The 15,809-nt window shown below is 40.0% G+C and overlaps 2 protein-coding genes across 7 annotated transcripts in view; both read left to right on the top strand.

Annotated features, from left to right (window-relative positions):
- Positions 1–23: 23 nt before the first annotated feature.
- On the top strand, positions 24–6,270 carry ccdc106b (coiled-coil domain containing 106b). 4 transcript variants are annotated; one of them, XM_044172355.1, is made up of 8 exons: positions 24–164; positions 321–362; positions 1,350–1,505; positions 2,847–3,038; positions 4,128–4,280; positions 4,406–4,615; positions 5,120–5,280; positions 5,526–6,270. In XM_044172355.1, exons 2-8 carry the CDS (start codon positions 323–325, stop codon positions 5,679–5,681), a joined length of 1,068 nt encoding a protein of 355 aa, XP_044028290.1. In that variant the 5' UTR covers positions 24–164; positions 321–322; the 3' UTR covers positions 5,682–6,270. The 4 variants fall into 4 exon arrangements, with proteins under 4 accessions (XP_044028290.1, XP_044028291.1, XP_044028289.1 ...); XM_044172354.1 differs by having other exon boundaries at positions 150–208; XM_044172356.1 differs by lacking the exon at positions 321–362 and having other exon boundaries at positions 27–164.
- A 4,105-nt stretch (positions 6,271–10,375) lies between these two features.
- cnot3b (CCR4-NOT transcription complex, subunit 3b) overlaps positions 10,376–15,809 on the top strand; it is a 38,841-nt gene continuing 33,407 nt past the window's right edge. Inside the window, exons 1-3 of one of the 3 annotated variants that reach the window (XM_044172590.1) lie at positions 10,376–10,560; positions 13,743–13,851; positions 15,055–15,117. In XM_044172590.1, coding sequence (XP_044028525.1) covers positions 15,093–15,117 — 25 coding nt within the window. In that variant the 5' untranslated portion in view covers positions 10,376–10,560; positions 13,743–13,851; positions 15,055–15,092. The remainder of the gene's footprint in view (positions 10,561–13,742; positions 13,852–15,054; positions 15,118–15,809) is intronic. The other 2 variants (XM_044172591.1, XM_044172589.1) reach the window with 2 other exon arrangements.

The raw sequence follows: 15,809 nt of genomic DNA, 5'->3' as shown, positions 1-15,809 counted from the left end.
CTAGAGACCCCTCTGTCAGCTCTGTCTCGGCTCAACAGATGCGAGGCGCGCTGAGGCGTTTGGACAGAGCACAAACAGGTGAAGGGACACCGTCGTCGTGCGCATGTGCGAACCGACCAAATCTGAGCGCGACGCGTACACCTGTTGAAGCCACTTATAATCAGGTAATTGCTGCTGAAAATGTGGTCGCTCGGCTGTAGAGCAGCAGGTGTGGGTCGTTTCAGGCTGTATTACAGAAGTATAACTGCACACGGAAACTACTGGAGACAAATAACAACAAGTTGAGTTATTACTAATCAGTATCGATTATCTGTTTTCAGTCATGAATCCTCCAACCAGCAGAGACGATACAAGCCCGCCAGGTAACCGCAACCTTTAAATGGCGTATCCACCTTGTGCTACAAACGTACTAAATGAGTCAGTGCGTTTAAATAACTTTTAAACGCCATAATGTTTGTTTATAGACTTGCCTGTCTTTAAAGAGTTCCTGGGCGGAATGAGTTGATGGGTTTTTGTTTTGGCAATAGCTGCAATTCATTAAAGAGATAAATTTTAAAAAAAAAGGTTGTGGAGGTCAGGCTCACCAAATCGCTTTCGCATTAATATTGATAATCCAATCGGTTTTAGGCTACGTTTGTATGCCCTAATATCTCGTTTAGTTTTATAAACTGTACATCTTGTTTTCTGTTATGACTATTTTACTGATGATCTGTTTTGTTGATTAATTTCCATTTCAATTCCATCTAGTTTAGGTGACGTGCAAGTACTATAAGTTACAACTTTATTAACGTTATTATTAGCTGTTATTAGAGCTGAAACAATTAGTCAGTCAACAGTAATTCATCTACAACACTTTTGATATTGATTCATTGTTTAAATTGATGGATCCTTTGGTTCCAGCTTCTCAAACTCTGTTTTAAATCATTGCAAACTGGATATGGTTGGGTTTCGGACTGTTAGTAGGACAAAACAAGACATTTGAAGCAGTCACCTTGGGCTTGGGATGGCCATTTTCTTTGCTAATTTCTTCAGGCTTCCCCAGGGAAGGTTTTGCAGAGGTGATAAACCACACAGATCCCGACACTCTTCTCTTATGATCACTTTCATTAGTAGATGACTAAACAATGGACAGACTCATTAAATACATGGCATTTGCTGTGTGAAGTAGCACCTCTATCTGTGAACATTCATGGTGGTTGAGGAGGTGGTCTTCATTTCATGCTGAAACCCGCTTTAATAGACTTAGAGTCAGTTAATAAAAAAGAATCAACAGATTAATGAAAATAATCGTAACTTGCTTTGCAGATTCTTCACCTAATTGTCTGTTGTCTTGTGTGTGTGATTGTCAGAGCACTACATGCCTCAATCGTCATCTTCATCAGCAGGAGGAGGAGGAGGAGAAGGAGGTTTGTACCTGGATGCCTATGAGGTCTCTTTTCCCCTGGAGGAGAGTATCGAGAGACCACCTGCATATCACCTGAACCAGGGTCAGCAGATGATGGACGGTACGCCACATCTACTACACATGACCACTGCTGTTAAGATCCCTCTTTCCAGGTTTTTGACCACATTTCTAATGTGGCGGTAACAAACTGGGATCATGTTTCATTGTGCTTCGGTGGTCACTCAGGGTTTCAGGGTATTAAAACCCACAGAAATGAACTTAAGTTCAGGTCAAAATATTAAAGTTTGTAAACATACTTCCTTTACACATACTGGATTTTATCTAACTCTAACTAAGAAAGTCTTGAGGAATATTGGGAATGTTAAAGTACTCAGCACGTTTCTTATAAAATCTGTTGTTTTCAGAATCATCTGTTCTTGTTCTCTATTTGAACTTCTTTTTTTACCACATTTAATTCTCTCCTCCACATTTATTCATTAGTTTCTTCCTCTTTTTGCTCCTCCACCTCATTCGCAGCTTAGCAGAGCATGTTCAGTGCTGTAGGCTACAACAGAAGCACGCGTTAGAGTCGTGAAGATAGCTTTTGTAGAAATCAACCTCCAAATATCTCTGGTAGGTGACCTCAGGCTCATGCTGCTGCAGTCCCTTTTCTTTCAGTGGAATCACAGAAGAACAACATGATGCTGCTGTGATGTCGTGCTTCTGGTGTCTAATGTGATGATTGATGGTACATTTTCTTTAAAACAAACTGTCACTGAGGTTTGGAAGAAACGCTTCAAGGAATATCTCTAATCTCATCTGTTTCCTCCTCTGATCTCCTCCTCTCTTATCCTCTCATCTTTTTCCTCCTCTCCTCTCCTGTCTTCTGTTTTCGCCTCTCCTCTCCTGTCCTCTCATCCTCTCCTCTACTCTCCTCCTCATCTCTTCTCTCGTCTGTTTCCTCCTCTCCTCTGCTCTCCTCCTCTCTTCTCCTCTCATCTTTTTCCTCCTCCTCCTCCTCCTCTTCTCTCCTCGTCTCCTCTCCTCTCTTCTGTTTCCTCCTCCTCTCCTCTCCTCTGCTCTCCTCCTCTCTTCTCCTCTCATCTTTTTCCTCCTCCTCCTCTCCTCGTCTCCTCTCCTCTCCTCTGTTTCCTCCTCCTCTCCTCTCCTCCCCTCTCCTCTACTCTTCTCCTCTCTTCTGTTTCCTCCATTCCTCTGGTGTCCTCTCTTCTCCTCTCGTCTGTTTCCTCCTCTCTCTCTCCTCTCTCTCTCTCCCTCTCATCTTTTCCTCCTCCTCCTCCTCCTCCTCCTCTCTCTCTCCTCGTCTCTCCTCTCTTCTTCTGTTTCCTCCTCCTCCTCCTCTCTCTCCTCCTCTCTCTCCTCTCTCCTCCTCCTCCTCTCCTCGTCTCCTCTCCTCTCTTCTGTTTCCTCCTCTCCTCTCCTCCCCTCTCCTCTCCTGCAGAGCCTGTGGTGCAGGAGCCTCCTCACTCTCAGTACAGCCCTTTCATCCTGGTCTCTAACCTGCGAGCTCACCTGTACGTCGCTCTGGAGAAGAACGCCTGGCTGCAGAAGCGCATCGAGGAGCTGGAGGAGGAACGCAACTTCCTGCGCTGCCAGCTGGACCGCTTCATCGTCAGCATGAGGAGTCCGGAGGGTGAGGCGTCAGGAACTGTGCCTACACGAGAAAATAAAAAATCATCCAATTCAACAAGTGAACATGAGAAATGCATAAAACTCTCTATGAACATGATTATGGATTTCTCCAAAGCAAAATAATACATGATCAAAAGATTTACTTGTAGTATATGCGTGTAAAATACTGGATTAATATCAGTAACGGAGCAATAACATAACTATACATATACATAACTACAATAGGTACAATATACATTAAAAACAGTATAGAGACAAGATATCAAAACTGATAAAGCAGTGAAATAGATTGTAAACAACATGTTAAGCAGCAGGAGACGTTGAGAAGGACCAGCGGTGACAAAAGTATTCAAAACCTTTATTTAAATTAACGATGGATTATAGAAAATAGTACTTTATTTAAACTGAAAGTGCTAAATTCAGAAATTATATGTAAGAAAAGTTTTAGCAGTCAAATTTAATTAAGCATCAAAGGTAAAACTATCACTTTGAAGACTGGCCTCTACACTGTCACACACTATTTTGTTAATTTGAACAATAGGAATGCTTCATGTTTTATGAACACTGATGATTTGTCTCAAACATTTATCTGCTAAGTCACTACTAACTACAGCCAACAGTGAATCAAAAGTACAACGTTTCCTCTGAATATAAAATAGAAATACTCAAGTAGAGTTCCAGGAGCAACACAAACTGCATTAAAAATGTCAGAGTTCAGTAGAATTTAAATGAGAATTCACAACATTAAATTTGGCCAGACTTCAGATGTAAATGTGAAACTGTTTGTGTCCCAATGTCCCACTCAAAAGACACAATAAAACTGAAATGATAATATATATTTACCCTTAAAGACGAAGGTGAAATTTAACAAAACAAAAAAAAGAAGCAGAAATTCAAAACATTTTTCTGGGTTTCAGGAGGCGAGGAAAGTATGTGGATTACACCTGGGTAGGAAGCCACAGAAATCACAAGTGTATTTAGTTTGTTATCCAGTTTGTTTGTGCGTTTGCTCATCATCGGATATTTTGGTGTTTATTTTGCTGTGAGATGACGTCATTAACCCCTCGAGTTTTCCTGGACCTCGCGACAGTGACCGAGTGGTGTGGAGACTCCCAGCGTGGTGTGAAGGTCCAGCCTGCCAGCTCCCCCTCTCCTCCCTCCCCCATGACCACCAGGTCTGGAATGACCCTCAAACGCGCGCAGGGACCAGGACCTCGGACCCGCCGCAGCACCGCCATCCCTGGTGAGGAAATTGCACACAAATTAAATGTTACTGCACTTAATTATGTTATAAATATTTAACTTTTTTGGCCTTGATACATGATAAAGTTGTTGTGTTCATTTCTGCTCAACTTTTCACGGCTGTAGTCAAGCAGGAGTTTCATCTGGAGGAGGATAAATACTACACCGAGGACGAGTACGTGGAGGAGGAGGAGGAAGAGGAGGAGGAGGAGGAAGAGGAGGACTCGTCGGTGGAGAAGGGGTCGAAGAAGAAGGGCAGAGGGCGAGCCAACGGAGAGCCGAGGATGAAGATGAGGAGGATCTTCAGGATCACCCACGGGAGGGAGAGACAGAGAGGTGAGGGTCATGTGACAGAAACATAACCACAGCTCCCTCCAGCTGTGTACTACATACAGTATCGTTTAATACACAAAGTTATTAGTCCTGCTGTAGCAGATTTAAAAAAAAAAAAAATGGAAACAAGCTTCAAAAGGATAATTCTGAGTTTAAAGGATAATGTGTGTTCAGACTGCACATGAAGTGAATCCTCCACATGGCACAAAGTCAATGGAAAGATGCAAGAAGTGGATTTTCTCAAGAGGGCACGAATATCTCCAGCAGCCAAATTCACGTGAAGAAGAGTTCAATCTGAACACATGTTTATGTTGCACTCCAGAAAAGAGGAGTTGAAAGCCTTTAGTTTCAACCTGTGTAGGTTCTTCATCAGGGTTCAAAAAAGATTGTTTTGAATTTTGATGAAGAACTCATCATGTGACGTACAGTACATGTGGCTGAAAGACTCAAAACAGTAAATTTCTCTGTGTGCCTCAGTCTCCTTTTTCTCTCTTCCCTCCTCTCCAGTTAAAGACCCAGACGGGGTTTTGATTCGTTATAAGAAGATCCTGACCACCTACCAGCGGGTGAGGAGCATGTCCCGAGCCTTCCAGATCCACGGAGTCGACCGAAACACCATGGCCTCCACCTCCCCCATCGCCGAGCTGCTGCTGGTGGCTCCAGAGAAGGTCTGAACTGTTTGTGCTGCAAATTAAAACACTAAATGAAACTAAAGATTAAGATTGATGATCATTATAAAGCCTCTCATCTGTTTCCTCCTCTCTTCTGGTTTCCTCTCTTCTCCTTTCTTCTGTTTCAGCTCTCCTCTTCAGAAACTTTTAAAAAACATTTTGAAAGGGTTCATCTGGTGTCATCTGTCCAGCACATAGCTAACTGATTGAAATGTCCACATTAACAACCCGATCTCCTGCAGGTGGCAGAGGTTGGGGAGTTTGAGGCGTCCAAGGAGAAGCTTTTGGATTACGCCCGGCGGTGCTACAAGACCATGGACGACCAGACGCACGGCAAGGTCCAGACCATGAAGAAGACTCACAAGCTGCTGCCGATCTCCTATAGGTTCAGAAACTGACCAATAGGAGGGAGGAGGAAGAGTATTTGCTGGATTTGACGGGAGGTTTCTACGCTAAACATGTAGATTTTTCTTCTTCTTTTTTTTTTTGCACTTTTTCGACTTAAATTTTTCATTGCCTTAAAGTAAGAAGCAGATTAAGATTAGATGCCAAATTAAAGGATTAACTTAATTTGAATACACTTCAGAATTTTTGCCAACAAGCTACTTGATTTATATAAATATCTGTGATTTATTTTTTTTTTTGGTTTTGTGCAGCTGTTAGGGTTGGCAGGATTTTTATTTATTTTTTGGTTACTTTTTGCTTTACCTCAGGAATTACCTGATGTTATACATTAACTAGAACACACAGTATATTGTGCATTATAATGAGAAATATTTATTTGCGTTGTTCATTTTTGACACAGCATTTTGTAGTTTATAAATTATTATTTTGTAAAATATTTACATGTATTATTGAAAAAGAGTATTTGTTCATAAATCTCATGTCTAAGTTATATATTGTATTTGAGTTTTTTGACTTGTACTGTATGGTATTCGAAGGTTTACAATGTCACATCATGCAAGAAAGTAAATAACTTTAAATGTATGATCGTTTGGGGGATTTTTTTACAGTCAGGACACGATCCACGAGTTGCTGAAAGTGTGAAGGGTGTAAATGAAAGTATGAATTCAGCCTTCTGAGTTCAACATTCAGTATATGAGAAAAAATACCACCGACTTGCTGCTAGCACAGGCCTGACATACACTGAACTCTATTTTACATTTTAAGCATTTAAATGCTCTTGTCAAGAAACTGAAGTTCACTGCAACAATAGGATTCTGTTCTACATCTGACAGTGAGTCAGTCAAAGTGACGGCATCCTGAACACAGATTTTACATATTGAAGTAATCATTAATGTTCGAGATCTTAAGAAAGAAACGAGAAAAGATCTTTTTTACAACAGTGATACTGGTGTGTACTATGAGTTTTATCGTGTACTTTATAGCAGCTTGCAGACTACAGCGCCCTCCAGTGGAAGAAATGAGTAATGCAAGGGTTATGAGAAACTGCTGTGATACAGAAATTATGATTTGAGACCCAAACAGATTCAGCTTCATTATGGCTCTTAGCTCCAAGTTCAATACACTGTAGTCAGTTATGAAAAGGCTATAGTATGTTCATAAATCACTGCAGGAGACATGATCCAGAAGAACTTACCATTTCCCTCCATTCAAGGTGGCATGCAGAACTCATGTTGTAGATGTAGATTTGAATATATTTAATTCTTGTTTATTTTTATAGAGACAAGTATATAGCATAGACCCAGTCTGCATACCACAGAATCTATATCCTAAGCTGGTCTGCAATGCCCCTCCCTAAATGGGCCTTTATGCAAATACAAAAAACTCAACAAGAAAATACATATAAACCAACACAAACAACGATAAAATAAAATGACCATGAAACTCAATGATAAGCAGATAATTCATGACTGATTCCTCTTTAAAAGCTGTTTTAACTTATCCACATATTGATCCCCTGAACAAGTCTGTATGTCTGACATGAAACACCGGGAAAGCATTTTAAGAAATATATTTGAAATAAGTACATTTCAAATAGATACAATCTATGGCCAAACATATGAGACACCCCCTGTCCACATCCCTTTGTGTACTTTTGGGGCTGTTTATCCTGGATCCAGTTAGGGAGATCTTCATGCTACCGCATGCAATGATATTTTAGACAATAGTGTGATTCAAACTTTGTGGCAACAGTTTGTGTTTGTCCCATTTCCTGTTTCAACATGACAATTCCCCCGTGCACAAAACCAGCTCCATAAAGGAAGGGTTTTCCCAGTTTGGTGTGGAAGAAGTTGACTGGCCTGCACAGAGCCCTGACCTCAACCCCATCCAACACCTTTGGGATGAACTGGAACACCGACTGCGAGCCAGACTTGATCACCCAACATCAGTGTTGGACCTCACTGACGCTCTTGTCTCTGAATGGGAGCAGATCCCTGCAGCCAGGGTCCAACATCTGATGGAAAGCTTGAAACCAGAAGAGTGGAGGCTGTTTTGGCTGCATATTAATGCTCATGGTTTTGGACTGAGGTGTTTGGCTATCACATATGGGTGTAATGTTTGGGTGTCCTCATACTTCTGGCCATAATGTGTAAATAATGCTGTTTAAATAAGACTTAAAACGTATACAGCTGTCATTTGTAACATGTTGTAATCATTGAGAAATATATTAATGAAAGGCAAATGTATTCTTTTTCGGTACATTGTTGGTCAACACTTGACCCTATGACCTTGATGACACAGACACAGCAATTTTCCATCATCTGGTAAAAAAAACTATTTTAAATATCCTGCTTGAAGGTTACAAAGCCTTTAATTCAGAGCAGCATGGAGAGCATGAGCTGCAGTAACCGCAAAACTGTCAGCACAGTGAAACCTTTAAAGTCTGATCAATAACTGGTTTGTTTTCATCAATCGCAATAACATCCACCTGGCAGCAGGAGCAGACAGGCTATATTTATTAGACATTAGGCTATATAGGCTATACTATATAGCCTGGCGGTGGTGTCAGAGAGGAGGATGCTGGCCAAACTACACACCATCTTGGACAGTGTCTCCCACCCGCTCCATGACGTGCTGGTCAAGCAAAGGAGTACCTTCAGCGGAAGACTCATCCCCCCACAATGCACCACAGAGCGCCACAGGAAGTCATTCCTGCCTGTGGCCATCAAACTCTTTAACTCCTCCCTCTAAGTGTCAGTCTGTATGACCCTAAGTCACTAAACTGGACATTGATCAATAACATCTCAGCATTACTTGAAATAATTGTGTAATATTCTGTGATTAATACTCCGGTGCAATATACTCTGTTTTCAGATATTAATTTATTCATACTTCTATTACTGCTGTGCAATATCCACCATCTCATAATCATCTTAATAAGCTACACTTAACTTGACAGTACTCATTATTGCACTATTACTAATTACTTATATTATTACATTGTATTATTATACCATACATACTTATCAACCTCTAAATCCACTTTGGTACTTACACTTATTTTAATTTTATACTTTATATCCACTTTGTACTTAATTTATCTCACCTGTATTATAGTGTATTATGTTTTGATTTGCTTAGTACTTCTGTTCCTGTGTGCACTGACGTGACAGTGAGCAGCTGTAACGACAGAGTTTCCCCTCGGGGATCAATAAAGTTTTTCTGATTCTGATTCTGATTCTATTTCTATAGGCATCAGGCCCAGGAGTCAGAGTCAGAGGTCACTGGAAGCTGTTCAAGACGACTTGCTCATTACAAATTGGTAATTCTGGTTTAATTTCATACTAAAACACATGAGGTTCAAATAAAAATAAAGGTTTAAAAACATGAGTTAATAATATAAAACTCAGTAACAAAAAACATTAAAATCAGATTTAAAAAAAATAAGATGCAATAAGCAGTAATGTGTCTAAAATCAAGGTACAAAATAAATACACTTCGTACAGGATTACAAAAAAATTAACTAAACAAAGTAAATGAACCTTTTTGCTGTTAGTCTTTCAGGGAAAAAAAAAACACTAAACTATAATAAATGTTAACTTCCAAGCAATTAACTCATGGTGAGTTACATTTTAGACAACTGTTTTTCATAATTAATAGTGGTCAGTCCTACTCCTATGCTAATCAGGGTGACATGATGATCTCTGAAAGGGTGAAATTAATGTGGTGAAATGTCACCTTGCAAAAAAAGAGCAGCTATTACCATTTAATCAGGTGAGGCCCTGAACTCTGACTCCTCATTCCCCGTCCTAATCACATCAAATCAATTTTTATATAAAGGACAGTTTGTGCCGTATTGCAGTTGAAAGGATAAAATACATTTAACAAAATAATCTTAAAGCTAGTAAGGGAACCTTGTGTAAACAACAGCATCAATGTCAAAATATAAACAATAAACTATGACACCAGAGATATAACATTTAGCAGAATTAATAATCACAAACACCAACTACATTGAGAATTGGAGCAAACGATGTACACAATTCAAAGTGCCCAACATCTGATATTATTAATAAAATATTATTAGCATTATGGGTAAATTTCATATTCATACATGTAATTTATTTGCTTAATAAGGGTAAGATTTATTTATTTATTGTTTTACCATACAGGTGTAATTTTTTTTGAGAATGATTGAATAGGATCAATGGTACATTTTTAATATAATCTTGTTTATTAACATCCTAAATATAAGTTTATTTCTATTATACCTGTGCTATTGTTATTTTCCTTTTTGTTGTCCCAGTCTTTCTTGCCTTTGTTACTGTCAGGAATGCAATGTTGTTTTTCAGCATATGTCAACTAAAGTTTTGAAAAAAACAAAAGAAATTTAAAACGGAAACTTCCTCAAAAAACTAATAATTAATTAATAAATATGAATTAAATAACACATTTAATGTTGTTTAAAATAAGGCAGAGGTGAACTCAATTTCCCAGAACACCCTGCGGCCGACAGGCAGAAGAATGGAGGAGGATGAAGTTTACCCTTTAACCTTTCCGAGCCGTCCAATCATAGCGGGAGATATCCTGGAAGTAGTAAAACCAGCGTCTCTTGACAGACAGCGGCTTTTAGCGAATAGTAGTTCGAGAGCTGCCGCAGCGGACCAATCACAGGCGAGGTGGGCGGGACTCCTGTCCAACAGGGCATCGGAGGAGGAGGTGTTCCTGGTAGCCATCTTGGATGTGCGGAGTGATTGTTTAGCGAGAAGAATTGACACATTTTTTTTAGAAAAATAGCCTATATACTGAATCGTTGCAGATTTACCGGAGTGGGACGACTGAGGAAAGACATCGTAGCTCGGAAAAATACAGGTAATTTCGTTGCAGACCCAAAGGTGATGAATTTATGTGCATTCCCCCCCTTTCTCTCTCTCCCCTTTCCAAATTGTGTCTCCCACATCAAATCGAGCAGCCGGTGGGAAACTGCAGCTCTCCACACTGACAGCAGACCAACTTGTAATCCGTGTGTTAGCTTAAAACGGAAAAGCACAACTTCTCCTGCAGAGCCGCGGTGCGTAACTTGAGTACGGAGTTTGTTTTGAAGTGTATATGCTGGGATGTTGGTGCACACAGGCTGCTGTTGGCACTAATGATGCCCGCATTGTTTATAAACATCCCGAGCTAACAAATGTTTGCGCTTCGGTCCGAAAACACCGCGTGGTTGTTTGGTTTAGCTAGTCCCGCAACCTGTCTAGTTTTTAGATTTGACTATAAAATGCTCGAAAAACACACAGTAAAAGTGTCAGTTGGTCCAAACTCAACTGAGCAGTGTGAATGTGTGCCCAGATGTGTGCACCTGTGTGGAAAAGTAATGCTAAAGCTAATTTAGACATGTTTAGTCAACTAAAGTCGTGTTAATCAACCTATGATGCAGTTACGAAACTAAAACATGCAGGTGAGATCTAAGTCAGACTATTTTTTTTTTTTATCAATGTCAAGTGTGAAAAAAATATAGTTGAGCTGAAATAATGTTTCTTCAGGTCCAGTGTATAAAATTGACAAAACATCAGACAAACCATAAATAATCAAGAAATATCTAAAGTGCATGGGTGCAATCAAAAAGTAGTTTTAGCCTAGGTTTTATCTGATTTAAATATTTAAAGGTCAAATTAGCCTAATACATTCCTATATGTTATATCACAATATTATCGATCGCATTGATACCAGTATCACATAGGTGATATGAACAATTAAAAAAAAAAATATATATATATATATATATGTGTGTGTGTATTTTGGGGAGAGGAGAGATGAAACAAAGCTCCCCGGCCGGACTCAAACCGGGGATGTTGCAATTACATGGTCAGTATCTTAAATGCTTGACACCTTGATATGATCAAAATGAGTGCATACCGACATGCATAACAAATCCCACGGAAAGACCAAACTCAACTATAAAGTTATCCTACTAGATGATACTATCACCTGATATTAGCTTGTCACAGATGTATCTGCATTGGCTTATACACTCAGTTGCAAGTTTGTTAGGTACAACTAGCTAAAACCCTGCAATAAAGCCAACCTTTGTGAAAGTTGTAATCCTCATTTTTTTGTTTAAAATGTTTTTAAGAGAGGTGTTGAATTTGGAGGATGTAGTTTGTGGTTCTGTATCAAAAACTAATGCAGTTTAATACAGCAGCCATGCACCTTTGTGTTATACTGAGAAGTCTTGCTAGTATTTAATCTACCCTCATTGATATAAATGGGGTGGACATAATTTTATAAACTGTCAACGGAGTGTATGCTTTCGAGTAATTACGGTCTCACACTGACAGATTTTTTGTAAAACTGAATGCATGTAACAGTAGTATAATGTAGTGTCATATGTAAGGGATAATGCCCTCCGCTGCGCATCAGACGCTTCTGGCCTCCCCGTCATCCATTAATTCCTGATAATGGACACCTCGAAGGCCATTATCCCGCTTAGACCATGGTCACTTGCCAAAGAAAAAAAATTAATTTATATTTCCATGCGTTTTGCAATCAAAATCTTAAGTTTTTCACAAGCGATAACTCAATTTCCCTGGTAACACCTGAGGGTCTGACTAATACCTGGAGCAATCATTACCATCCCATAAGGTTCTTATGCAATGGAAACGTTGTTCACTACTCCAGTAAATAGGACGAGATATTTCTATTCCGCTCAGCTCACAGAACGCTTTGGCTCTGCTACGAGCCAGAAAGCTAACGTTATGCTAGCAAGAGTCAAAGTCAATAACATTGCGTCTTTAACAACAAGACTAGCTCGCTATCCAGCCATGTCATTGTCCCCAAATCAATATCAAGATTTTCATGAACAAATGATAGGCCATGCGTAGTGTTGGCTGCAGCCTGACGTAGCGAGTTGAACAGCGAATGGGATGTGAGATGATCGCTTGTGTGATACAAAGTATCAGTAAGTTCAGAGGGGCGGGGTACTTCTTGCAGCTTGTGTGTTACAGTCGCCTTCCTGTGGCGTTCAGAGGATGAGCCACTGAAGTAAGATATTCAGATTTCACTGGAACTACTTAGTAGGTGTCCATTATCAGGAATTAATGGACACCCTGCAGCCAATCAGAATCAAGTATTCACCCAGACCCTTGTTATATTTATAATGTCAATAATCCTCTGATTGACTCACCTATTTAAATAACAGCAGTATTTAAGAAGTTAAATTCAGTCATGCAGGTTGTTCTTGACATTCTTCCTGCATCAGCAGGAATTTGCACACAGTCAGCACAGTTAATCATCTCAAGGCTCCTTTTTTTTCTCTTATCACAAGAAATTGTCTCCTGAAATTCATTTCTGTGCCTTCTTTGTCCCTCAGGTGAGTGTTTTAACACCATGCAGAGGAAAAAAATGCTTTTGTGTTTGTCAAGAAATAACTCCACGCTCCTCTGAGTTGATGTCAGAAAAGCATCATAAACTGTAGCTTTCTGCTGCTTCAGCGTGGTCAGAAATGCCTTTGTTTAGTAGCCCGCGTGCAAACTCGATAACAGGCCCTCTGTTGACCCCCATTACAAGCGGCGCCAATGGTATGAAATGGTATACACTTCCTGTCTCCTAAGTGGCCGTTTTCGCCACTCACCCCATGTTTTTTGGATGTGTTGTGAAAGTCATGTGAATGAATGAAAGCATATTTAGTTGTGCGTGCGTGATGTTATCAACTTTAATAAACTTATAAACTCATTTATACAACTCTGAACCGTCTCTGCCAACAGAGAGTTGTTGCCAGATCTCGCAAGAGTGTGTTGCTGAGACAGAGAAAGGTCTCAAAGTTAACAAAGTTAATTCTCTCCTTATTTGAACTTTCTGGCAGATGCTCCTAAGACCATAGTTACATTGTTATGATATTGTAATCTTTCATTCTGACGATATGATGAGGCTGTGATATTGTGGTGCACCACTGTTGTAAAAATCAATGACAGAAGTAAAGTTTTGTCTAAAAATGTCACTGCAGTTTGGAAGAAGCACTGTAAACAATATTTGCTCCTTCATCCCTCTCCTAATTGTAGAGTAACATCTCCAGTGTTGGTACGCAGCCCTGGCTCAGTAAATGGGAAACAAACAAAGTTGCTTGGACCGAGCCACACAGCACTATTCCAGCCGTGATTTGTGTGTCAGGTAACGTTAAACGACTTGCCCACGGACATTCAGCTTACTTTCTAGTTTGCCGCGACATGCTGTTGTCGTGATGTTAGCTATAGTAGCAGGAGAGTTGTGAGTATCGCTGTCTGGAGCTGGTTTGCTGCATCTCGTCCTCTCTGGCTGTTAGCTTTGCAGCAGCAACTGTAGCGACAGTCTGCTAACTTACAACCTAGCTAGCATTACATGACTTGCTGTGTTGTTGTTCGCTCTGTCTGTCTGTCATGGTATTGTATTTCTCCAGAATTTCATACCCCTAGACTAAGGTGAATATATATTTATCTTAAAGAAGACACTGAGTAAATGTGAAGAAAGACTGAAGTATATCTAGTCCAATATGTATGACCATAAATAGCTTTGTTGTCCTACCTTTCCTACCTCACTTAATTGTAATCTGCTCTGGATAAGAGCATCAGGTAACAATATCACTACCACTAGTGTCAGCATCAGACTAAATGGAAAAGTCCACACTAAAACAATCTTAACGCTGTCAGTCGTCAAACGCATATCATGTTGAGATAGTTCCAGCAGCTACACTGGAGTTTGCCAGGACAAGTGACAGTTTCAACAGTTATCATCAGGTTTTGGTGTCAGTCCCTACAAATCAGCTGTGTAGACAACAACTTAGCACTCACGACGCAGCTGAAGCACGTTATACTGTGTCAGTGGAAATGGGGCATTAAATGCAACAAGTTCAAACTTGATCTCTGGGGTTGTTCAAAAGAAATCATCGTCTGACGCAGACATTGAGCAGGCAGGTTTAGAAAAAGCAGGTACAGCAAATAAGTTAATTTGCAACACTTGAAATGACTTACTTACTTAAATAAGTATAAATGTATCCAAGGGAGGATGTTTTCTTTAGTTGGAGGATAAAGGTTGAGCTCAGCTGTAGAGCTGCTCCTCTGGATTCAGTGTGTTGCCCAAAGACACTTCAGCAGGGAAGAAAGGAAGAAATGGTCTCCACATTTCTTCAGTGCAGCTCATCTGGTTTATTTTTATCATCGCTCTGCATGCTTACAGTATATAATATTTCAATAACTTTTCATTTTTATATTCTTAGGGTTGCAGATGTCAGAGAAATCATATTTACAGTAGTGTTATTGTGTTAATGTGCACCGTCCTTGTTTAAATAAACCAATACATACATACATAAACATTTTCTTTTGTCTCTGTTTTCTGCAGTGAAAGAAGGCATGAAGACATCATCCTAGTCATCAGTCATGGCCGATAAAAGGAAACTTCAAGGTGAGATATCTGACTGTGTGTGTGTGTCATCAAACACCTGAGTTGATGCAAATAAGCAGTGGGGTTTGTTGTGGTCTGATCAGGTGGAAGGTAGGTGAGGTTTACCACAAATTATATCACTCAGGGATCGCCACGATCACAGAAAAGCATTTCAGAGTCAGTGTGTAATTTATGTTGCTGTGATTGGAACGTCCATGGCATATTGGTGATAAACTCCACCCATCTGTCACTCTAAGTAGGTTCAAACAAATGTTAAAAATTGTTTACAGCTCAAGTGCTATCACACCTACCGCTGCTTGTGTGCTGTGTTATATGACATTTAGTGGAAATATTTACTGTGGTTTGGTTCACGCTGCTTGGTTAAAAGAGAACACGGGCTTGTAAACAAAAGTCACATGCGCTCACAAGTAGCTTGTTCACTGGGTTGTGTCAGCTGTCGTCCTGCCAGGTTAGATGACGATGACGACATGATGGATTTACCTGAGCTCCTTGACACTTTTTACCTTCTCTGGCGTACGTCGCAAATAAGAACACATGAAGTAAAACTGAATAGGAGCATTGGTCCAGATTGTCCTCAGTTGATTTTGTTATGTGCTGATTTCTCAGTGTCAGTATCTGTCTGTTTCTGCATCTATGTCAGGCTGTATCTCCTTAAAAGTGTTGCATTTTGGGGTAGTTTTCAGCAGTTGGAT

The sequence above is a fragment of the Siniperca chuatsi genome, linkage group LG17 (genome assembly GCF_020085105.1).
Source record: "Siniperca chuatsi isolate FFG_IHB_CAS linkage group LG17, ASM2008510v1, whole genome shotgun sequence".
NCBI lineage: Eukaryota > Metazoa > Chordata > Actinopteri > Centrarchiformes > Sinipercidae > Siniperca > Siniperca chuatsi.
The sequence above is the reverse complement of the archived record's forward strand: the minus strand, read 5'-3'. Positions and strand labels throughout refer to the sequence as shown.

What these genes read in the sequence shown, in the direction of transcription:
- ccdc106b (XM_044172354.1), top strand. Translation starts at nt 181, where the DNA reads ATGTGGTCGCTCGGCTGTAGAGCAGCAG. An exon ending in CAGCATGAGGAGTCCGGAGG is followed by an intron (nt 3,039 to 4,127) that starts GTGAGGCGTCAG and finishes ACCTCGCGACAG; the next exon opens with TGACCGAGTGGTGTGGAGAC. An exon ending in CCGCAGCACCGCCATCCCTG is followed by an intron (nt 4,281 to 4,405) that starts GTGAGGAAATTG and finishes TCACGGCTGTAG; the next exon opens with TCAAGCAGGAGTTTCATCTG.